The 23,161-nt window shown below is 52.3% G+C and overlaps 7 protein-coding genes across 7 annotated transcripts; 5 read left to right on the plus strand and 2 right to left on the minus strand.

Moving 5' to 3' along the window:
• Nucleotides 1-165: 165 nt before the first annotated feature.
• Nucleotides 166-1,921, plus strand: ASPBRDRAFT_194153 (WD domain protein; the record flags this gene model as incomplete). The annotated part of the gene is made up of 3 exons (XM_067620716.1): nt 166-700; nt 763-1,621; nt 1,702-1,921. The coding sequence occupies 3 exons, from the start codon at nt 166-168 to the stop codon at nt 1,919-1,921; spliced, it is 1,614 nt and encodes a 537-aa protein (XP_067480432.1).
• A 748-nt stretch (nt 1,922-2,669) lies between these two features.
• On the minus strand, nt 2,670-6,500 carry ASPBRDRAFT_194154 (GTPase-activating protein BUD2; the record flags this gene model as incomplete). The annotated part of the gene is made up of 2 exons (XM_067620717.1): nt 2,670-3,628; nt 3,689-6,500. 2 exons carry the CDS (start codon nt 6,498-6,500, stop codon nt 2,670-2,672), a joined length of 3,771 nt encoding a protein of 1,256 aa, XP_067480433.1.
• A 122-nt stretch (nt 6,501-6,622) lies between these two features.
• Nucleotides 6,623-7,337, minus strand: ASPBRDRAFT_494633 (uncharacterized protein). Its single transcript, XM_067626342.1, has one exon. It carries the CDS (start codon nt 7,204-7,206, stop codon nt 6,745-6,747), a length of 462 nt encoding a protein of 153 aa, XP_067480434.1. The 5' UTR covers nt 7,207-7,337; the 3' UTR covers nt 6,623-6,744.
• Nucleotides 7,338-9,999: 2,662 nt separating this feature from the next.
• On the plus strand, nt 10,000-10,299 carry ASPBRDRAFT_194155 (uncharacterized protein; the record flags this gene model as incomplete). The annotated part of the gene is made up of 2 exons (XM_067620718.1): nt 10,000-10,016; nt 10,098-10,299. The coding sequence occupies 2 exons, from the start codon at nt 10,000-10,002 to the stop codon at nt 10,297-10,299; spliced, it is 219 nt and encodes a 72-aa protein (XP_067480435.1).
• A 582-nt stretch (nt 10,300-10,881) lies between these two features.
• Nucleotides 10,882-13,780, plus strand: atgI (autophagy protein ATG9; the record flags this gene model as incomplete). The annotated part of the gene is made up of 2 exons (XM_067627068.1): nt 10,882-11,615; nt 11,683-13,780. The coding sequence occupies 2 exons, from the start codon at nt 10,882-10,884 to the stop codon at nt 13,778-13,780; spliced, it is 2,832 nt and encodes a 943-aa protein (XP_067480436.1).
• Nucleotides 13,781-16,556: 2,776 nt separating this feature from the next.
• Nucleotides 16,557-19,203, plus strand: ASPBRDRAFT_53414 (class I alpha-mannosidase 1A; the record flags this gene model as incomplete). Its single annotated transcript, XM_067627069.1, has 2 exons — nt 16,557-17,572; nt 17,634-19,203. 2 exons carry the CDS (start codon nt 16,557-16,559, stop codon nt 19,201-19,203), a joined length of 2,586 nt encoding a protein of 861 aa, XP_067480437.1.
• A 696-nt stretch (nt 19,204-19,899) lies between these two features.
• Nucleotides 19,900-22,954, plus strand: ASPBRDRAFT_40824 (uncharacterized protein). The gene is made up of 6 exons (XM_067624433.1): nt 19,900-20,305; nt 20,384-20,502; nt 20,573-20,807; nt 20,888-20,988; nt 21,045-21,201; nt 21,249-22,954. The coding sequence occupies exons 1-6, from the start codon at nt 20,164-20,166 to the stop codon at nt 22,667-22,669; spliced, it is 2,175 nt and encodes a 724-aa protein (XP_067480438.1). The 5' UTR covers nt 19,900-20,163; the 3' UTR covers nt 22,670-22,954.
• The last annotated feature ends 207 nt before the right edge of the window (nt 22,955-23,161 follow it).

The raw sequence follows: 23,161 nt of genomic DNA on the forward strand, positions 1-23,161 counted from the left end.
GTTTCTCCCATCAATTAGAACCACGTGACTACGCGGCGCTCCGAACGCGCCTTTGATCCGCGTGGGCAAAAGTTATCCATCTGCGCCATTCAGCACTGATTGCAGTTTAGCAACACTCTCTGCATTGGCATTTTCCCCCTCTGTACCAGGGAGAGAACATTGAAAATGGGCAACGACGAAATCTCCGAGTTCGAAAAGCAGCGCCTAGCCAACATCGCCGAACGCGATGCGCTACTCAAAAAGCTGACCATGGAGGCGCAGTCCTCCGGGCTATTCCCGCCCAAGATGCCCAAACCGGCCGCGAAGGATCAATCGCGGACAAAGAAGAAGACTCCTGTGAAAAAGGTCAAGGAGGAGACGCCGCAGCCGCGTCGCATGTCATCCCGGTTGAGGGGCATCGCGGCGGAGAGCGAAGTCGCGAAGCGCAAAGCAGAAGAGCAGTACGAGGCGCAGCAGGCAGCGGAGCGCGCAAAACGAGTCCGCAAGTCGGACAACTTCTCATTCAGCGATATAATGGTGAATGGGCAGAAGTTGCCTGCGGATGGCTTGATCGGAGTGGATGTGGTGACCAAGGGCGTGGCGATACCCTACCAGCGGACGTTTGGCGATGATGAGATCCAGAAGACGACGGACAAAGATCTGAAGGCGTTGAGGAAGGAAATGAATGGATTGACCCTTTGGGAGGCATGGGAGCCTAACCGTCTGTCTCTCCTCCTTTCATCTTCCATCAATTATACACAGCTAACCAACCAACCCTCACAGGCATCAAACTGACCCCCGAACGAGTCTACGCCATGACCTTCCACCCCACAGAGTCCAAACCACTCATCTTCGCCGGCGATAAAATGGGCCACCTGGGAATCCTCGACGCCTCCCAAGAGAAACCCACCTCCATCAAGCCCGAATCCGACGAAGACGACGAAGACGAAGACGAAGACCCCGACCCGGTCCTCACCACCGTGAAACCGCACACCCGCACAATCAGCAGCATGCACATCCACCCCAGCACCCCGACAACCCTCTACACAGCCAGCTACGACAGTTCAATCCGCGCCATGGACCTAGAGAAATCCACGAGCGTGGAAAAATACGCCCCGGAATCGACCTCCTCCGACGAGCCCATCTCCGGCATCGACATGGCCCACGACGACCCCAACGTGCTCTACTGGACAACGCTCGACGGCGCCTTTGGCCGGCACGACATCCGCACCGACCCGACAGCATCAACCGTCCAGACATGGCAACTGTCCGAGAAGAAGATCGGCGGGTTTTCACTGTACCCTACACAACCGCACTACTTCGCAACAGCGAGTCTCGACCGGTCCATGCGTGTGTGGGACTTGCGCATGCTGCAAACCCCCAAGAGAAACAGGAAGAATAAGAACGAAGACGAAGGACCACTCCCCGTAGGCGAACACTACAGCCGCCTCTCTGTGTCGCACGCAGCGTTCAACAGTGCCGGACAAATCGCAACGTCTTCGTATGACGATACGCTCAAGATATACGACCTGAAGAAGAAGGGAATCTCCTCATGGGATGTAGGACATACCGTTTCCGAGGATGACTTGGTGCCAGATACCGTCGTTAGACATAATTGTCAGACAGGGAGATGGGTTACTATGTATGTGTCATCCCCCCTCCCACTTGTTTATATGGTTTCTTTATGTCAAAGGAAGGAATGTGTTAACAATTTGATACCAGTCTCCGCCCCCAGTGGCAGCAGAACCCGCAATCGCATATCCAGCGGTTCTGCATCGGAAACATGAATCGGTTTGTGGATATATACAGCGGGGATGGGGATCAGCTGGCGCAGTTGGGCGGAGAGGGCATTACGGCTGTGCCGGCGGTGGCTGTTTTTCATCGCAGTAGGAATTGGGTTGCGGGGGGGACGGCGAGTGGGAAGATTTGTTTGTGGATGTAGTAGAGTTGGGAGTGGATTGTATGATATAGTTGTTCCATATGTGTTAGGAGATGGGGTGGTTGTTTGTATATTCATGGCGCAGCATTAAGCGGTATTCAAGTACAAGTCTAACAAGGTGGAGTTACTCATTTCATCTATGCCCAGAGGAAAGGTAGACGCTATTTACACAACAATTGCAGATTGTAGACCGGGCAAGACCTCCCACACACTCAGGGCGGGCGTTTCCTTGCTAGCCTACAATCCATACATCATCCATGGAAGATTCATATCCGGCACTCTGCTCACAGGATCTCTTGTTTTCCACGTAAAAACAGCCATCAGAGCAGGGTATCAACACCATGACAAATGCTTTCCAAAATAAAACCGGCGGAAGAGGTGATAGGAGAACGAACGTTAAATCATGGGCACATGCGCGAGGAGACAAGGAGAAGAAATGTAATCGCAGAAAAAATTTACACCAGAAGATGCAGGGATCTCAATACATGAAATCAAGCTCTCATGTTGTACACAGAAATGGCTGCCCGCAACGTGCAAGCATCACCGCTCCGTAAGAGCTTCCCCGATGACATGCAATGGGGTGTAGAGTAGGCGGGACAGCCGTAGAAGGTAAGAAGGTAAAGGGGTTTTGGCTAGATCCACAAACGTGGAATTAATCCTCGGAATCGGGATCGCCATTATCAGATGCGCCAAGACACAGGGAAAGCCCCCGGCATAGGCAGGCCTAGGTATGACCCAGCCGCTTTGTGCGTCATAACTCATTGCGCTGTTCCTCACGTGAATGCTGAGCCTGTTCCCGATCCTTCGCTTTGCGGCGAGACGGGGGCACGAAATCGAAGAACCGGTACTTGCTTGTTGTCTCCCTAGTGATGCTAGATCGGCGCGATTTCGAGGGCTCGGGGTATTCAAGCGAGTACGTGGAAGAGTTCTTCGAGCTGCCAGTGCTGTCCCTGGGGTCTGCCCAGCGCGGTATCGAGAATGGGACTCTGCTTTGATCCCACGTGGCAGAAGAGGAACTGGGAGGCGTGTCATCTTCGGCTTCCGGAGCGTAATCGGTAGAGCGGCGCGGTAAAGAGGGCCTCGATGCGAAGTAGCCGATTGAATTGCGATGGCTGCCTGTAAGGGATGTCGACCCTGCAATAGCTGCCTCTGTGGCCGGGCTTGTAGGCTTGGAACTGTCATCGTAGAAGGTCACCGATCGTTCCATCGAGTCAACCAGTTCCTCCCATTTGATCTCCAGGCTCCCGTTTGGACGCTCTGCCTGCTCGGCTCTGCTCAAACATTCCTTGGTGCGTTGGTGGAGCCGCACGGCCAATTCATGGAATTTGCTGACTGCTGGGTCAACCTCCTCCATTTCCGCCAGGCGCTCCGGTGCGATCTCGAGCCATATACTAATGAGGTTGGCAAAGCTTCGCGCGTGATCAATCAGGAAGGGTAGGCTGGGGAAGCCTTCGCGGGATGTCGGGGGAAGACGACCCAAAATCTGTATGGGGGTGGCATAGGAGGGTGTGACGATAGGTGCGGGACGGTCAGCAGGGATGGCACAAATCGAATCGACGAACTGCTTGAAGTCGGCGCGATTGCTGACCAGGAACTTGTTCATCGGTTCCATCCAAGGCTCCTTGCTGCCGAACGTGGTCATGTTGGCCAGACCCTGCAGAGCCTTGGCGATCAGTGTCAATGTGCGTTGGGCGCGGGGACGCGGGTGATCTGCGCGCATTAGCATACAGGGATAATCAATTGAACGGGGAAAAAAAATTAGATAGATACCTTTGAGCAATCCAAAGAGCTTGGGATTCAGGATTGCTGGACAAAAGAACCGCAAGAATAGGAAGCCCGATACACTACTGTATGTGACTGACCGAAGGAAATCGCCATAGCGGTCCTCTGCACAGGCCCGGATGTGCCGGAAGATGAGCCTCAACTCGGCTGGGCATCTAGAAGCAGAGCTTGCGATCGACTTCCAGACCCCGGTGCTTAGGGAAACGAGGTTCCTCCAGTTGCGTTCGAGATCATCCGATCGGTGTACACGGGAAGGGTCCACCTCACACTCCGGGTCGGTTTCATCGATATCGCGCAGTCGCTCGCCAATTGTTTCCTCCAAGTATTCCTTGCCTAAGCGGCGCATGTGGTAGTCGAGCGCCTTGGTGAGAAGAGAATTCCCTCGAAAAAGAAGGTTTGCCTCAACGGTGGCAGTACGGCCCATGTCTCTCACAAGGACCTCTCTTTCTTGGCCCGATTCCCGGGAGTCGTTAGAGTGAATCCTCGTGGTATATCTTAGCCTGTTCGCGGTCGATTCTTTGTGCAGCCCGTCAATCTCATCCTCGACCAATGCTGATAACCACTCGACAGTCGTGCCTGACACCTGGTAAATGTTCAGAAGAGCTTCGGACAACTGATTGAGCTCCGAGGACATGACTTGAGACATGTTAATCGTGAGTCCATTGGTGAACGAATGGAGGATTTCCGACATCGGCGTGTACTCATGCGACATCAGAACAACCGTCTCCTCCATCCGAGCTCGCATAAGCATTTCACCCACCGGCTGATCTTTGTCATCTAAGATCGGCCACCATTTTTCCGTTTCGACTCCCGGCTGTAGATCGTCCAGCTTCAAATCGACCCTGCCAAATGTAGCATCCTGAGAGGAGAGTTCAACGTCGTCTAACAGGCGTGCCGGATTATTGTGGTCCTGGCCATAGGAGCCATGTGCGATAAGCGTCCAATCCTTCTGTGTCGGGTTGATCGTCTTGACTAGAATCGAAACTTGCGACAGGACAGGTGGAAGATCACTGAAACCAAAGTCCTCTCGCCAAAACGGGTTGGATGTGCGGTACTTGACGGCAGTTTTGGCACGAATTTCCCCATCCAGGAGTACTTCAGTGTAGTAATCGCTCACAGCAGATGTGGGGGTGGAGTTGCTATGTGACCTTGATTGCTTCCGGCTTCGCGGAGCTTTCTCCGCAGCTTTGTTCCGAAGGAGCTTGGCTTCCGTGACTCTCACATTGAGTACTCGCTCGATCCGAAACATATCTGCCATAGAGGCTGCAGTGGCATCGGACGGACTCTTCGGGTCATCTTCCGCACACGTTTCGGGCCCATAGAGCTCTGGTATTGTGAAGGCGCGCAGAAGCACGAACCATACCTCGAACAAGACTCGACTTTCCAGGGCCAGATATACGGGTCGAGTGATGCCAGATGCAGAATGGACGGCGTACTGAGGATAAATGGCGATGCAGAATTCATCCTCTAGGACCGAAGAGTGCAATTGCTGCACGGAACAGCGGGAGAGCTGCGAAAGTTGAATGCACGTTACGAGTGTGATGTCGGACTCGGTATACAGCTTGAAGGCACCGTTCTCTTGCAACGTACAGCTGACTCGCAGCCACGAGGAGGAAAGCGCCCTCTGCTGGCGATAGGTTGATACGCGGCGGCCAGAGGAAGGTCGAACACCAGAGGCACTAGGCCTGTCCCATAAGAGCATCTTACCAACTTTGATGATCGCTGCTTCTTTCTGAACTGTACTCTCAGAATTTCGCCGGCGCTCGGCCAAACGGCGGTCGCCAATCGCAACCGACTGGGGCTTGGTCATCTTGTTTTGAACGCCCTTGGGACGGATTGGCTGCCAACACAACAAAGCAGCAAGCCAGGAGTCGAATGTTTCGCTCACATGAGGCCGTAGCTCGACACCTAGCCCTGATGTAAATGTTGAGACGCTGAGGTAGTTCGTCCGTAGTTCCGGGTCGACCAGCGAGCGAACCTGACAGCCACGAAGATCGGGAATTAAGGTCTTGGCCAGTGCGGGTTCTCCCTTGGCTTGATATATGAGACTGCCCGTGGCGACGTTGATGGCGCAGTAGCCCGAGGACCAAGCCGTTGTTGATGCAGTCCGAAACGAAAGAATGCCGTGCATCCTTCCACAAGTCGTTTTCATAAGCTGCAGGATTTTGGACGCATCGGTAGTCGACAGCGCGGAGGGGGTTTGATTGGCTGATACGCTCGTCACCAAGCCCGAGCCCCCTGGGGGCTTGCTTGACCGTTGGCGGCCAAGGGAATGACTGAAATAGGTGGGGGACTGAATCGACGGGAAGCCAATCGATGACGACTCGTCCGGGGTTTTGGGTTGTGGAACTGCGGTGTTGATGGATCCCAGGCGATTCCGGGCTCTGAAAAATGTGTTCGGGGAGATCTCGCTGCGCTGATCATCTAGGGTGGTGGTCCGGGACCGTGCGCGCTGACTTTTCATCTCCACATGTGTCGTATCCTCTTCGTCGCCTGCCGAGTGGTGGGAGTGATAGTCGCGACGGGATTCTCGATCGGAGGCTCTTGTCCGGGTGGGGGGACGAGGGGAAGCTGCTGCACTTGACGCGAGATACTCCGCCTCCGAGGAAGGGGAGTGGTTGCCAGCCTCAGAGTCTGGGGTGACTGTTCGAATTCCTGTGTCCCTGAAACTATCGGGATAAACCATCCCATGCCGGTCCTTGGAGGAAGACTTCTTGCTGGGCCGCCGTTCCACAGGACGACTGTATATTCCCTGATGGACAGAGTTCCGTTTGATTCCACTTGACCCTTCCGGCTCCATCTTTTCTTTCCAACCACGCACGACGGAACCGGTAGCAGCGGCACTCGGGAGAGGTCGCTACAAAGCACACGGAGACGCAGGCAAACGGGCGGAGACACATAAACTGGTGATACACTGCGGGATTGTTACCTTGCAGCACGCTGACACCCAATGTACGCTGCGCAACCTTCCTCTAACAATTGAGGGTCTCTTTCGTCCAATGGGTCGCTAGCTGAACGCATGGAGTCCGGGGTGAGGGAGGGAGCTAGAGTCGCACATTCGGTCGAGGCCGTGGCGTTTTGGGAGTGCTAGCGACGGTGAGGGGGGGGGCGGTCGCGAAGGATTGTTCGTTCAGGGGAGGGGTGTGGTAGGGTGGTGATTTGACGGTTGAGACGATGATGGCGGTGGCAGTAGGGTCCAGTGAGCGAGCGGGAAAAGCGCAGGTAGGGTGTGGACGAGAGAAGTACAGGGCGAAAATCGCTAGCAGGCGCGGCAAGGAACCAACCCTCCAATAATCCAAGTACAGCTGCAATGTCGCTGCTAGAAGGCCATCGTCGGGTATGTTAGCTCGGTAAGAAGGAAGATGATGGAGTAAGCGGGTTTGAAAGAGAAGCACAGCAGTAGCAACCAGTGGGTGGTAACGGGGTGGTGGTGGCAGCAGCAGCAGTTCGGTAGATAGATCGGTCGGCACAAAGGTTTGGTTCGACCAACCGCGGCGTGATATCATTGGGAAATTGACACAGAAAGCTTGAGGGAAATAGACGCACCTTCATCCGCTGGAATTGGCCTTGAGTCCTGGTCAAAATTTTCTCCTCCTTCACACTGAATTGTTTTGAGGGGACTCGATCGGTAGTTCGGGGGTAGGAGGGGGAGGTACGATTAGGGAGGATGGAAAAAGGGTGGGATAATTGGTTGGAATGATTGACGGATTGCTGAAGCCAATTACCCAGACGACGTGCGTTGTGAAAGCTGCAGAACCCGCATCAGCATGGATGCATTTTCTGTACGACAGACGGGGGGGTCTGGTCTAGTCGAGGGGGGGGAAGAGGAAGGTGTGCAAATGGTGGTGGTGAAGGTGGGTGGAAGTAAGCGAGAGACCAGAAGGAAAAAGAGGGAGAAGGTGGAAAAGAAAGTCAATGATCAGCTGGGAAGACGGCGAGGGATGGTGTCCGCAACGGAGGGAAAAGCGGGAGGCGGTGTTGAACTTCGTGCAGCTGAAGAGAAGCGGGCCGGAGAGTTGGGGGAAAAAGGGCACAAAGAGAGGAGATTGAGAGGATGCTAAAGAAGAGGGTAATGATGATGATGATGATACTAACTGGTTACTGGCTCAGGTATCGATGGACTCTGGGGGAGGGGAGCAAACTGAACCAAATGAACCAGAAAATAATAAGACTAATAACTCACAATTTCGGTGGTCTCTCTACTCACGTTTTCACCTGGGATCAGGGATACTGAAAGGCTAAAAAGGTCGAGAGGAATAGCTGGTGATACGACAATGGACAGAGTCTGTCAACTCCCCAGGAATATGCAGGGGAACTGGACAAACGCCCGGTGATCTTTCCGATTGATGATAGTAGTAGTGATATAGCAGTAGCGGAGGAGTATTATAGAGTAGATACGGCACTATCTACGCAGTAAGGCAGGCCTGCTAAGTCCTTTTGGCTACTCTTACGCTGTTACCCTGGGACCAAGGCGTGGGTGGTTTTTGGGTTCCGAATTGACGGGGTAACTGGCGACACGGTTATGGAGTCATTGAACCACTCCCTGAACTTTCCTCCCCGACCACTACCACTAATGGCCTGATGTTGACCTACTTAAGTTTTTTTACGGGCAAGTTGACTTATGCATTTCTATTTACAATGTGCAAGGGGGAAAAAAAGAAAAATTTATTTTCCTGTCATCAATTGACCCCAATAATGCGAGTGAAATCAAATCAAACAGAAAGAAAATCAAAGGATTAGGGAGGGTTGAACAAAAAAATAAGATGAAATTAGAGGAAGGGAAAATCGACGGAAAAGAAAAACTGTTGGGTTCAGGCTCTGGGGCTGAGATCCACTTGATGATGGAAGGCGTGCCTTTGAACCTCCTATTTCCCACACTCCCTTAATCAGTAGTGAATTAGTGTGGTTATACTTATGACTGGCTTCGAACTGGCTATACGCGGAGCACGGTGTAAAAAAGCAACGGCATTATATCACGACTTCTAATTGCGGAGTATAGCTGGTGCCATTAAACGATTATAAAATGATCTTCCTTATGAACACGCTCCTCTGCACACACTCAAGCCCATATATGAGGCGTTGTTTCAGGGAGGTCATATTTAGTCCCGGTTTAAACGCAAGCCAAGCTCTTCTTTCTTCCCTTGAGCCGGACGATTTCAGCCCAGTCCCTTCCTATATATGAACGGTGTGTGTAATTGAACTCAATCGCTTCAGTCAACCCGACTAGCATGACTAGATTATGCTATGCCCAGGAACTAGGGATAGATCAGCCATGTAGAAATAGAAAGTCGTACGAGGTACGTATCATTGTTCTTTGGCTGAAGAAGCGGGTCAAGGATGGTCGATTATCATGACCTTCCAGAAAGGTCCACGAACACACCACCTTTGGGCTAATGTACAACCAGCCCCGATAGTGGTAAATTTCTTTTTTCCCGCTTTTATCTTTCTTGTTCTACTCCATACCCCGACGAGTTCTTGCTTTCGCGTATTCTGGCTTTCGTTTTTTTTTTCCCCCCATTTCAGCATCTGACTGATCGACTCGGTATGTTGTGATGGTTCTCTTTCTCTTCCATCGGCACCGAAAAAAAGTCGTACAGAATCAAACCGTGGCAGAGACAGTCGTACAATAATCAGGCAGACCATTTCCAGAACAGACCCCAGCAGGGTACGGCAGTCAGATCCGAGTCACTAAATGATTATCGCCACTGGGATCCTTCCCGCCTCCCCTCCCCTGTAGTACTACCCGACGTTAGATTGCAATTATATTGCAATGGCTGCTGGTGCGCTCCAAAAGCAGTAAGTACTACAGTGTAGTGGTGGTTGTGGCTGCTAACCACGCATGACTATGCTCACTCCAACGGTGTGCAGAATGTCATCTGCCGTGGCTACTATGGCTTGCTTGGTTGTCGGCATCCCGCGGTCACTAGTAGAGCCATTGCCCAGCACTTAGCCACTAGCCAGACTACTATGTCATTGGCACAACTACTCGGTACTAGTATTAGTAGTCGTTATCGTGGGTGTCTTCGATTTAGCCAATTGAGCCCCAGAACCTGAACAGAAGGGGAAGCCACCGTGTCGGAGTAACAACATACCACAGCATATTGTCTAGACTGTAGATTGATATTAATCTTCAAGAGTAAGGACCAGGGCGAAGAGGGAAAGAGTGACTGGGTTTGCAGGAGCAGCTCAACAAATTCATGTCCATGGTACGGAGTACAGGAAGTGGATAAGGCAGCCAACGGACACCTGGTCAATCTTTCTACGTTCTCACTGCAACGCCTGTCTTGGGTGGGACAACGATGCACCGCAGCACCACGTAAGTGAGACTAGTGACCAGAGAGGAAAGAGCCCCTGCCGGGCACTGGGCAAAGAGTCAAAGACTAACTAACAGTAACAGGCTAACAGCAAGTCTGACCTTCGAGAATGGAAACCCACCCCGCACGAGCCACACCGGCGCTCAAGCATTGCTGGCGCTGGAGCCAATCAGTGGTCCCCATCGGCGGCCCATCCCGTTCAGCATCCCACTTGGGCCTGACTCGTGTCGTCAGAGACTCACCGGCCATGACTCGGCGTTTTATCATGTGACATTCAGCACGTAATCATTCTTTTTTTTCCCGCATTAACTTTGTTCCGTGGCCTATCACATGACTCCAGAAATTTCATGCCTTAGGCTTTAACTGGGCCCGGGCTCAGGCAGCACCAAGTTGCTTTACCGCTTCGGAGCAGCTAGTTGCTATCGGTGACTGACTGACCTGACCGCCTGCATCATCGGAGCTTATCACGAGGCGGTCATCAGCTCCTCCTCCAACCCCCCGGGGTCTCCTCCTGATACCTCCCGACCAATGTCAACCGACCTTCTTCAGTAGATAACTACTAGATTGATCGGTTCATCTCTCATCTTCTTTCCGACTTGTTAAATCACGTCATAGACGAACTGATCCTCTGTTTCAACTCTATAGATACTCTTGGAACTGTTCCAGGCGGATCAAGTCGATCCTCGCTCTAGGTTCCCGAACTACTACCGCCCTTTCGCATTCTCAACCATCCCGAGTGCTTTTTCTCTATATATCGTGTTGGCCCTAGCTGGATGGCATCGAAGTGACCTCGAATACGGCTCGCCGGCCGTTAATAATGTACTGATGATTCTATTATCTATCTCTTCCTTAGTATCTTAGCCCAAGATGATGACCTCCAATATCTTATCTCGTTTCCTCCCTCCCAACGGCTCCCCGTCAGTGTATGAGACGATCCGGCAACATGACAATCATTCGGACTCTTCGGACATCGAGGAACGTGCAGGAATGGCGTTTGAGGACGAAGACCATGGGGACCGGTTCAGCGACCGTGAGCTGGAAGATGCTCTAGCAGACGCTGGGAGGGATGACTCCCCCGGTCCGAGCGATCCATTCCTCCCCCAAAGTCCACCAAGGAAAAGAGACCAGGGGAGATTCCTCAAGGCCGGTTCCCGTCGCCGCAAGTTTAGCCGCTCTGGTCGGATACACGCAGCTTCACCGCGTCATAAGTTCGATGATAGCGATGATGATGTTCCTCCCTCCCTCCTCGTGGAGGGAGACCAGGACGACGATGACGATTTGAAGTCGAAGCTCCCCCCTCCTCCCCGTTCGAATGAACCCCCAAATCTCGATCCTCCGCCCAGACCATCGCCTCGAGACGATCGAGTCCACTGGGATACAGCCCGCGAACGATTACCCCTACATGACACCAATAGAAGGGCCCATCATGCGAGTCTGTGGTCAGCGGGATATCCAAACCTAGCACTGGTAGATCCCAAAGAAAAGGCACTATGGATGTGGGCAAACGTGGAGAATTTGGATAACTTCCTGAAGGAGGTCTATACGTACTTCCTTGGAAACGGGATTTGGTCGATTCTGTTGAACAGGGTTTTGAGTCTTTTGTAGGTCTTCCTTCCCCATTCTCAAGTTCTCCCGGATGATCAAGACTGACCTGTGCTTGGGATGCAGGACCTTTGCATTTGTCGTAGGGTTCAGCATTTTCCTCACTAACTGCATTGACTACCATAACGTACGCGGGAGTCGAACCCTGGACGACATTCTGATCCAAAAGTGTACCAAGCAAATGTCCATGTCCGCTACCTTCTTACTATGGCTGCTTTCTTTCTTCTGGATTGGCAAGGCTTTTCAGTACTTGCTAGATATCAGACGGCTCAAGCACATGCATGACTTCTATCACTACTTGCTTGGGATCAGGGATGCTGAAATCCAAACAATATCCTGGCAGGAGGTCGTCAGCCGATTGATGACTCTGAGGGACTCTAATCCCGCAACTGCGGGTGCGGTCTCTGCGAAGCATCGCAAGTTCATGGGGAGTCAATCAAAGCAGCGCATGGATGCTCACGATATCGCGAACCGACTGATGCGCAAAGAGAACTACCTCATTGCATTGATTAATAAAGATATACTAGATCTGACGCTTCCGATACCGTTCCTGCGAAACAGGCAACTGTTCTCGCGGACACTTGAATGGAACATCAACCTCTGCATCATGGATTATGTCTTCAACGAGCAGGGCCAAGTACGAACACTGTTTCTGAAGGACACTCATCGACGGGCTCTGAGTGAAGGCCTGCGACGGCGTTTCATGTTCGCAGGCTTCATGAACATCTTCGTAGCCCCCTTCATCGTCGTCTACTTCATGATGCACTATTTCTTCCGCTATTTCAACGAATACAAGAAGAATCCATCGCAGATTGGATCTCGACAATACACCCCGCTGGCCGAATGGAAATTCCGGGAGTTCAACGAGCTGTGGCACCTGTTTGAACGGCGCGTCAATATGTCTTACCCTTTCGCGAGCCGCTATGTGGATCAGTTCCCTAAAGACAAGATGGTGCAATTTGCGGGTTTCGTGGCGTTCGTCTCTGGGGCACTGGCCTCGGTGTTGGCCCTGGCTTCCGTTGTGGATCCGGAGCTGTTCTTAGGATTCGAGATCACCCACGACCGGACCGTGCTTTTCTACTTGGGTGTCTTCGGTTCTATCTGGGCGGTTGCACAGGGCTTGGTTCCGGAGGAGACCAATGTGTTTGATCCGGAGTACGCGCTCCTTGAAGTCATCAACTTCACTCATTATTTCCCAGGCCACTGGAAAGGCCGACTGCATAGTGATGATGTCCGTAAGGACTTTGCCGAACTGTATCAGATGAAGATCGTCATCTTCCTAGAGGAGATCCTCAGTATGATCTTCACGCCGTTCATCCTTTGGTTTAGCCTGCCCAAGTGCAGCGACCGTCTCATCGACTTCTTCCGAGAATTCACGGTCCACGTCGATGGGATGGGATATCTGTGCTCCTTTGCGGTCTTTGACTTCAAGAAGGGTACCAATGTGATCTCGCAAGGGGACACGAGTCGACGGGATGCTGCACGGCAGGACCTTCGGGCGGACTACTTCTCGACCAAGGATGGCAAGATGCTCGCATCGTATTACGGGTTCTTGGACAACTATGGTGCTAATCCGCGCGGTGCTCATCCGTCAAACAAGCGGCAATTCCACCCTCCTCCCACATTCCCAACTCTTGGGTCTCCATCGGCCATTGAGATGGGCAATTTTGGAGATCGACCGGCCGCAGCTGGGCTGATGGGTCAGCAGTCTACTACATACGGCGCCCCTCGATTTGGCCCCGCTGGCATGGGCGACCATCTCTCCCCTGCACCATCGATACTGCTCGACCCGCACCATCAGCCGTCGGCCTCTGGGTTCCGGTCAACGCACCGCGCTAACCCGTATCCGCGCTATAGGACCTCGCGACCGCCTCCTACCATCTCCGACCCCATTGAAGACGAAGACCCTCCGACCGGCAAAGCTCGCGGTGCGGCTAAATCGTCGCCCAGGGTCGGGTCGAGCGGGGGTGGCATCGTCACCAGTGACAGTAACCTGGGGGAGTCATGGCGGATGAACCTCGTAGGCGATGGGGACGACGAAGAAGATGACGAGGGCGGCGAGAATGTCGACGCCCTGGCAGGCGGTGGGGGGGTACTGGGGCTCATTCAACAGTTCCAGAAAGTCAACCAGGACAATCGGGGACGGACGACAGTTGGTATATAATTTAGAACATGCTATGAGGATAGTCATGAGGTTTTTTTTCATATCACCTCGGCGGTGCACATGAATACGGTAGGGAATCTTGACTACATGGAAGGCTTGGGAATACTAGTTACTACGTACATCAGCCCAGACAGCCACCGGAAAGGCAGCGGCCACACACGCAAGTAGCCGGATAGAATAGTCCTGTATGTAGAGTGGAGGATAAGCCAAGCTAGTGATCACACCTGCAGACAATGGTTTTAGTACTAAAGTTTATGCTGGCTCTGTCCAGCTGATTGACTCTGTCGGGGTGTATACGGAGTAGTAGTCTAGTCTAGTCCCGGCTAAATGGAAGGACCAGAGTCTATTTGTCTGTCTACTTGTCTGTCTGACCGGACCTTTGCCCCGATCCATCCAAACACCAAATTTTCTACTTCACTACCCAGGAACGAAGTATTTATTTATTTATAACCTGTTACTGCTATAATTTTCTAGTTTGAAATCGACCCATATCTGCAGGGTCTGCTCGCTCAGAATCCGAGAAGAGGCACGTTTCAGGGTCCTCACATTCGAAACAGCTGTCCCCGCTACGAATTGCCCTTATGGTTATTGGTCAGGGGAAGAGTAAAAAGAGAACAGGGAAAAGAGAAAGAGAAAGAGAGGGTTCCAGTTCCAAAATTTTCTTCAGGAAGCCCTTCTAGACTAGTTGGTCGGATACTCACGGCACGAGTAGAATAAATGGGAATCATGGGATAGATGACTACTAGTGGGACACTGGGCAGGGCCATATTAATTTATTTGGCTTGGCTGAATTTGACTGACAATGTGATTTTGATTCTTACTTTTCGGTATTAGACAGTCACCTGATTGATAGATAATCATACCTAGTTACTAGTTATCCCCTGGATAAACTCCGGGTCCCCGGGACGAGTATCCATGGATGAGAGTGTAAAGTTTATTATCTAGTCAAGGCTGGCTTGAATCTTTCAACACCATGAAAAGAAAGAATGGTACTCCGTAAATCCAAGGAAATGGATAGCATCCATTATTCTTCTGTCCTTTCCCCTTCCTTGTGATTGTTGTTGGTGTTATCCACCCCCCGCCCGTCTCGGTAATTACGGGGGATCCATCGCGGGCTATAATTAGCAACCCGCTGCGCTAAAGAAAGAAAAGAAAAGAAGGAAAAAATAGAGGATCCAGCCAGTTCCGTCTCCCCTGCAGCCGACGCGCATTATTTGATTGACTGGTGAGTTGGTAGGGGAGCAGCAGCCACCAGATGAATTCAATGCCTTGTGGTATACGTACATTTATGCTGCGAGTTGCGTAGAGACATACGTAGGCTTGGAGAAGAATCGAATAGAATAGAAATACAGTCATAGAGAGAGAGACATGAAGGGAATTGTTTAGTTGATATTATAATGGTCATGCTCGTCCTGACAGTCGATCATCCATCGTCTTTTCCTTTCCCCCTGCAAGTCTGGAACCTGCGCGCCCGACCGACCGGCAGCTATCAATTCAATCTCCCTGCTGATCCCTCCGTCGCGGATCCGGGGATCTCCTTTTGTTGGTCTCGATCTCCCTTGGATTTATTATCTGGTTTTTTGGGCGTTTTTTGGCGTGCAAAATGCACTGGACTATTGACAGTCTTGACATGGATTCCCATCCTAGTGATGGATCGGAGTATTGCTTACCCCCCGGTCAATTGATAGTTGCATTCAGTCATTGTCATTCCTTATCCCATTCTCTGGTTGATGATGCAGTGAACAAGTGATAGTTTAATGCAAAAACTGCAACGAATGACATGACTGAACTCCTGATCCAGCGACTTCCGACCGCGATAACTTGTTCGGATCCACGCGCGTGCACACCAGAATTCTTGGCCGGGCTCTGTTCTGCTTGGATGTGACCGGCGGTTGCATCCGCAGACGGTTCAGGCGAGTTTCCATCCATTCTTTAGTTCCTCTTCAATCTCAATTCATTCATTTTATTGGAGCACCGCGCGGTCTGGCCAGTCCCTGGCGGAGGTCTAAACATTTCCAGTTACTAAACTAACTATTCCGTAGTGAGCCTTTTGGCCCTCTTCCTCCCCTCTCTTTCGCTCTCTCTCACTCTCACACTAACTACTCTCTTTTCTCTGTCTTGCAGGTGTTTAGTTGGTGCTTTTTACTTTCCCACACCTTTTGTCTTCCTTTCTTCCCCTCTCTTTTCTTTCTCTGCTTACTTTATTCACCCCCTTCCTTTCCCTTTTCTCACCTGATAGTTTCCCTTTCCGGTCAGGGCTGCAGGTTGTCATTCCCAATTCATCCATCCTCCCTCCCTCACCCACAGACACTCTCTCTGTCTCTCTCTTCCTACTTCTCAACCCCCCGAATTCAATCATGACCTAAAACAGGTCAACTCTCCTGATTGATTCATTTCTCTTTCCACTCGTTTGGTCCACTTTTGTTGCATGCTGGATCTTATCCCAGTCGGTCGTTAGAGAATCTGACCCTCCTCACTATTCCTAATCCACTTCTCGTTGATTGGGAGTCCTCCATTCGTTTTACCCGAGTCTTGTCCCGCGGCTTGCAGGAACTTGACTTGACTCCCTTGGGATCTCGTGATCCTTCGCATTGTCCCTCGTATAACCCGCAAACCCCCTCTCATACCTCCTCTTTCTTGGGGGACAATTCATATTATTCGGTCCATTTGACTTTCGTTCGCTTGGGAGATTCGTTCTCCCCCCTTTTAAACTCTGATTCTTGCCTTTCGTTTTTCCGAGTCTTGTGTTACCTTATCTCGATTCCATTCGTTTACCATGTTTCGAGCCCGACGGTACCGGGTTCTCCTGGTCTTCGCGACCATCTTCGTGCTCGCCTTCATACATTTCGCTCGCTCAAGAGAACAGGCTCCATCCGCCTGGAGTGCGCCGCCACCCGTTGATCGCCATCCTGCATCTTTCTCACCAAATCCAGCTCCGGCTGACGAGGCCACCCCCAACGACGCCGCTCCCATAAATGCCCCTCCGTCCCCTCCTCCACCTCCTCCTTCTTCCCCCGAGAGTTCTGAACAACATTCCGCCGACGAAGCGAAAGAACCTTCTACCGAAACCTTATCTGACGCTCGTCCATCGACCTCCACGGAAGTGTCCAACCCATCGAGCGATGCAACAGCCTCGGGGAACGAGAATGAGGCCGAGTCTGATCCGGCCCAGTCCCAATTGGGCTCTCAAGGTAAAGGGAAGTTGGAGGTGGAAGCTCCCGAGTCCACCTGGCCGCACCCGCACTGGAAGAAGATGCCCGAACAATATCCTCTCGCTCCCGAGGACCTGATCCGGCTGCCGGTCGGTCAGGCCAAGGCGCTCCCTAAACTGCAGGCAGAATTCAAAGACGAATCGTCCGCCGACAAGATGAAGCGTCTCGAGAGGCTGTCTACGATCAAGTCTACGTTCGAACACGCTTGGACGGGCTACAAGACTTCCGCCATGGGTCACGATGAGGTCTTGCCTATCCGGGGTGGATATCGCGATCCGTTCAATGGCTGGGGAGCCACGCTCGTGGACGGCTTGGACACCCTGTGGCTCATGGGTCTGAAGGAGGAGTTCTCCATTGCGGTCGACTATATCAAGACCATCGACTTCACCACCTCCAAGAAGAAAGACATTCCGGTTTTCGAGACAGTCATCCGGTACATGGGCGGTCTGCTCGGTGCTTACGATATCTCGGGACACAAGTACGATGTGCTTCTGGAGAAGGCGGTAGAGCTCGCAGAGATTCTCATGGGCGCTTTTGACACTCCGAACCGCATGCCAACCCTCTTCTACAAATGGGCTCCGTAAGTTCACTTGTCTTGGCATGGCTGATGATCATAAGTAGCTGACATGTTTGCTGTGCAGGCTTTATACGGTGCAACCTCACCGCGCAGACAAAAAGGCGGTGCTGGCTGAGCTCGGCTCGCTTTCCGTGGAATTCACCCGTCTGGCACAGTTGACCAAGGACAACAAATACTACGACGCTATTGCGCGCATCACGAATGCGCTCGAGGCGTATCAGGACAACACGCAGCTTCCTGGCTTGTGGCCCATGAAGATCGATGCATCTGGATGCAAGAAGACCCCCACTCACATCGATCATGAGGTTCCTCGCGGAAAAATGCCCACAGAATCACCCACCAGTACCGTTACCACCAGACCTCACACCACGAGGCCTGCTCCAACGGACGCCCAGAGCTACACCGAGTTTTTGGTGCCTCATGATGCACGATCGCTGCACGAGGATGCCCAACCGGCCGACTACGGTGGAGTCTCGCGTCAAAACTACCCTAGCTCGGAGAGCGAGTACCGTGCTTCCTTCGACAAGCAGACCCCCGACGCGCAGTGCCATGAAGGACTGAGCAGCCCCGCCTCGGAAAGCGAGAAATACGGTCTGGGCGCCCTTGCTGACTCGACGTATGAGTACCTGCCCAAGGAGTACATGCTGCTGGGTGGTCTCAACGATCAGTACCGCACCATGTACGAAAAGGCCATCAAGGCAACCAAAGAACATCTCCTCTACCAGCCCATGATCAAGGGCGGTCGCGACGTTCGATTCTTGAGCACCATGACGGTGCCCAAGCAGCCTGGTCGTACGAAGGTGGCCTATGACGGCGATCATCTGTCCTGCTTCGTGGGCGGCATGGTTGGTATCGGTGCCAAACTGTTTGGCATTGAAGGTGACATGAACCTGGCGTCCAAGCTGACGGATGGCTGTGTGTGGGCGTACGAGTCCACCAAGACTGGAATCATGCCCGAGCACTTCTCCTTGATTCCTTGCAAGAAGGGCGAGAAGTGCGAATGGAACGAGGAGGCCTACTACAAGGCGCTGGACCCGAACATGCAGGAGCGATTGGCCCGAGCGGCGGCACGCAAAGAAGAGAAGGAGAAAGAAAGGGAGAAGGCCAAGGCCAACGAGCCATACGTGGATCCTGAGCCCGAAGCGATCAACTCAATCAAGAAGTCTCACGCCAAGCGGGAGCGCGGCAACTGGCACGTCATTGCCACGCCTCCCGACGACATCAAGAAACAGGAGGAGGAAGTGGTGGAAACCATTGACGATGCCGAGGAGGAGAAAGCCCCCTCGCACGAGGAATTCGTCGCCGCCCGGATTCGGAACGAGCGGCTACCACCGGGTGTCACTCGTATTGTGGATCGCAAGTATCTCTTGCGGCCCGAGGCGATCGAGTCCGTGTTCATCATGTACCGCCTCACGGGCGACGAGTACTGGCGCGAGAAGGGTTGGGAGATGTTCGAGGCGGTGTCCAAGTACACGCGGACGGAGCTGGCCAATTCGGCCATTGAAGACGTGACGGTCCAGACTCCCAGCATGACGGAGGAAATGCAGTCCTTCTGGCTCGCGGAGACGCTGAAGTACTTCTACCTGTTGTTCAGCGATCCGAGCGTGGTGAGTCTGGACGAATATGTGCTGTAAGTTGAACGCTGGCCTTTTGCATTAAGGAACTAGAGACTGACCCCTTGACCGCAGAAACACCGAAGCGCACCCATTCAAGCGCCCGCAGTAACCCCTTTAATGCTCTCTATGGCTTTGTATGCATGTGCATGTGCAGTCTACGTCGATATTGCTGTTTTTGTTGTTGCGTTTGTTTGGAAAAGTACAGATACCACGTCCCCGAGCACATGAGTTGATTGACACCCCTTCTTCTTCTTCTTCGTCTTCATCGCCTTAATTGTCTTTTCTTTATTCCCCTCATCTTCCCCCGATTTCTCTCTCTCTTGCGTGATGCTTTCGTTATTTCTCTAGCTGGCTTGGGAATAAGAGGCTGATATCAGGCGATCTGTGTAATGAACCCGGCGACCGGCGCTGGGAGGATGTTGTATAGACTACGTACTTTACTAGTGGCTGTAAACAAATTAATCATTGGGACCGAGGGAGGAGCAACCACGTTGGTCTCTACCCATTGACAGATTCACTTGTTTCCATCTATCAGAATGAAATGCTCTAAATCTACACTAAATGGTGTCTTACACTACAGAAGACTTGCAGTCAGTAGTTTACTAGAAAACTAGCTTGTGAGTTAGTGCTGAGGAATGACGTACGGGTCCCCTACGAGATAAGTTCTCTCCTGTTTCCCCGACCAGAAAAGACTCGGTGGATCGCCCGCCAATCCCCCGCCGCCCGAGAGTTGACTTGGCCAACTTCATTCCATACCTTCTTGTTGCTCACATCACACCACACGAGCACACACACACACACATCTACACAACACTACACCACTCCCTCAATACTCCCTCTTCTTCCTACCTTCCCCTTTCCCCGGAGCAAGCACTCTCCGAGCTACTACTCGCTCCAGGCGCAAAGGCGGGATGAGTGCAGGGAAACAACCACACGACGACATTCCCGACGAGGACGATCAAGCAGCCGCCGCGGGAAATGGACTTTGAGGTCTCCCTGCTGGAGAACGAGCAGCAATTCTGGGATGAGATCCAAGAGATTGTTTCCTCCCCTTGCGCCTCGGAAGATCATATTGATAATGCCCTCAGATCGTATTTGAGTCTGGCGACGAAATATAAAGGTGTGTGTGCGAGAAGAAACTTCTAGCCCATGAACTCTGCGGCTGTGATCAGTTATTGACTGGTGCGTTCTATGGTAGATGAATACCTTCAGTCCGAGTTAGATGTTACGAGGTGCTCGTATAAATTGCTGGCGTCGAATCTCTTTGTCGCTCATACGGATTATGTGAGGAGGCAGATGGTTTATGGTTTGTTGCAGGTTCGTATTCGTCATCCTCTCTGGGGTATGGGATGGTTTTACTGATCATGGTTTCGGTATGGCAATGTAGGATGACGACCCGGCGACTCTTCACCTCATCGTGTCCTTTTTGCTCTTCGACGGTCGACAGCATGACGTGGCGTTTCGCATGATGAATGAGGAGGGTCTGTTCCCGAGGTTATTGGAGCTTCTGCAGGCGCGGAATCGGAAGGAGGAAGAGGAGGTGCCGGCGGGTTTGCATCGATTGCTGATGGATCTGATGTATGAGATGTCGAGGATTCAGAGGGTCAAGATTGAGGATCTGGGTGCGTCTTTTTCCTTGTTAGGCTATATTGTCTAGTATGGTCTGGGTCTGGGTTGTTTTGTTGACTGAAGGGCGGCACAGTTCTCGTGGATGACGAATTCGTCAAGGGCCTCTTTGATATCATTGAGGATCTCTCATACGATGTCAATGATCCTTATCATTACCCGGTTATTCGCGTTCTGGTGGGTGGTTGTTCTCTACCTGGGAATTGCTGAGGGTGTGCTAACAATATGCTCAGCTGGTTTTGAACGAGCAGTTCATGATTTCCGCGCATGATCCGGTCGATGAGAATACGTCCAACGGCTTGACAAACAAGATTATCAAAATCCTCGCGATGCACGGCAGCCTTTACAAGACCTTTGGGGAGAATATTATCCTTCTAATAAATCGTGAAGGTTAGTGGCCCCAAGCGCATTGAGGTGAAAGATTCTAACTCTTGCAGCCGAGACATCGCTCCAGCTTCTGACACTCAAGCTTTTATACCTCATTTTCACTACCCCGACCACCTACGAATACTTTTTCACCAATGACCTGCACGTCCTCGTCGACATCCTCATTCGAAACCTTCTAGACCTGCCCGAAGAGGCGTCCGCTCTTCGACACACATATTTGCGTGTTCTCTACCCACTATTGGCACATACGCAGCTGAAATACCCACCTTTCTATAAACGGGATGAGCTCAAGCGGGTGCTTCGACTACTTGTTCACGGTCAGCTCTCCGATAGTGGACTCGGCCGGGAAAAGATCATGCACTTCGACGACGTGGATGAGACTACTCGAAGGCTGGTTCTTCGGTGCGCAACCGTTGAATGGCTCCGGGACCCTGAACCAGAGAAGCCAGTTCCCGTTGAGGACGCCACGCCCACAGATAGTGTACCTCCGGATACTGAGTTCGGGGCACCGTTAGAATACTCTCGAACCCTCTCCCCAACGAGCACGGTCGACAGCTCTCCTGAAAACATGTCACCCACCAGACTAGACGGTCCAGAATCCAGTACATCGAGCATCGCTGCGCATCACAGGCAACGAATTGGCATTCATGAGCCCGCGTCATCCTCTAGCCTCAGCGTTCAAGAAGTAGCTTCCCAGCACGTGAAGCCCGGCATCATGACCCCCAGCCGCAATACTGACCGTGCGGCGACCGGTAGCCCAACAAGTCCTTCAAAGCTGCTGGGCAAGCCCAAAGTCAAACCTCTGCCTCCGAGGACAAGACGTTGGCGTGGCCGGCGAGACGACGAGCATCACGGACATACTGACAAGATCCCCGAAGACGCCGAATCCCAACACACAAGTCCAATCATCCCACCCGCCACTCTCGTTGGCGCCAACAGCGCCATCGAGCGCGCCAATTCCACCGCCATAATCCCGCCCCCGGTCCCCAGTCACTCGCGCCGCTCAGCCTCCAATCCACCCCCGGCTGTTCCTCCACCCCGACGCTCAACAGTCCCCCACCTCCACGCAGGCCATGGAGGAGCCGGTCACCTTCCTGTCCCAGTCACAAGCCACTGCACTCCGCTTAGCAGTCCTTCTCGACCTGCACAGCAACCCCAGCATCACCACAATGCCAGCAGCCCCAGCACATCAACCACCGCACCATCACCTACCCCACCAACCACCACCGCTAGCACTCCTCTTTCTCAAAAGCATGCCCAAAAACCTGAACCACCTAAAACTCGTCGCCGCGGCCGCACCAGAAACGGCCCGGCGGAGTTGTCTTATAAGCCCACTCCGGTGCCAGATTTGCCGGCAGAGCATCTGGAGAATGGCAGGCAGCTGCAGCAGCATAGCCATACAGATAGCGAACCCAAATCCAACGCTACCGTGAGTGTCGAGGAAGCGGTGCAGAACGTTAGTCTTGAGTAGCTAGCTAGCTAGCTGCACACAGGATCCCCGATCAGGTAATAGCATATCACATCATAGCATCATAGCATAGCATAACCCTATCCATCTACCTATAATCATTTGAACAGTTGCACACATCAGCATAGTCCAGCGCTTTTAATTAACTCCTTGCTACTTTCGTTCCTCACCATGATTCAACTTGTCCCAGTAATCCAGAATAGTAAAAACATAGTCGTCAACTGATGACCCTCGACCTGACTCTTGTGAGTTCCTACAATTTAACACACGCAGTAGTTAGTACCTTGAAGCCTACCCACTCCCCCTAGACTTCATAGTCAGTCAGTCAGTCCCCCTCTCAACTGCTCGCTACCTACCTACCTACCTAGCTTATTAGCTATTCAGCTAGCTATACCCAAAACAATACCAATACCAAATCTCCTGAAACCATGATACCATGATACCAACTTACAAACACACACACACACACACACACACACACACACACACACACAC

The sequence above is a fragment of the Aspergillus brasiliensis genome (assembly GCF_001889945.1).
Source record: "Aspergillus brasiliensis CBS 101740 unplaced genomic scaffold ASPBRscaffold_4, whole genome shotgun sequence".
Classification (NCBI taxonomy): domain Eukaryota; kingdom Fungi; phylum Ascomycota; class Eurotiomycetes; order Eurotiales; family Aspergillaceae; genus Aspergillus; species Aspergillus brasiliensis.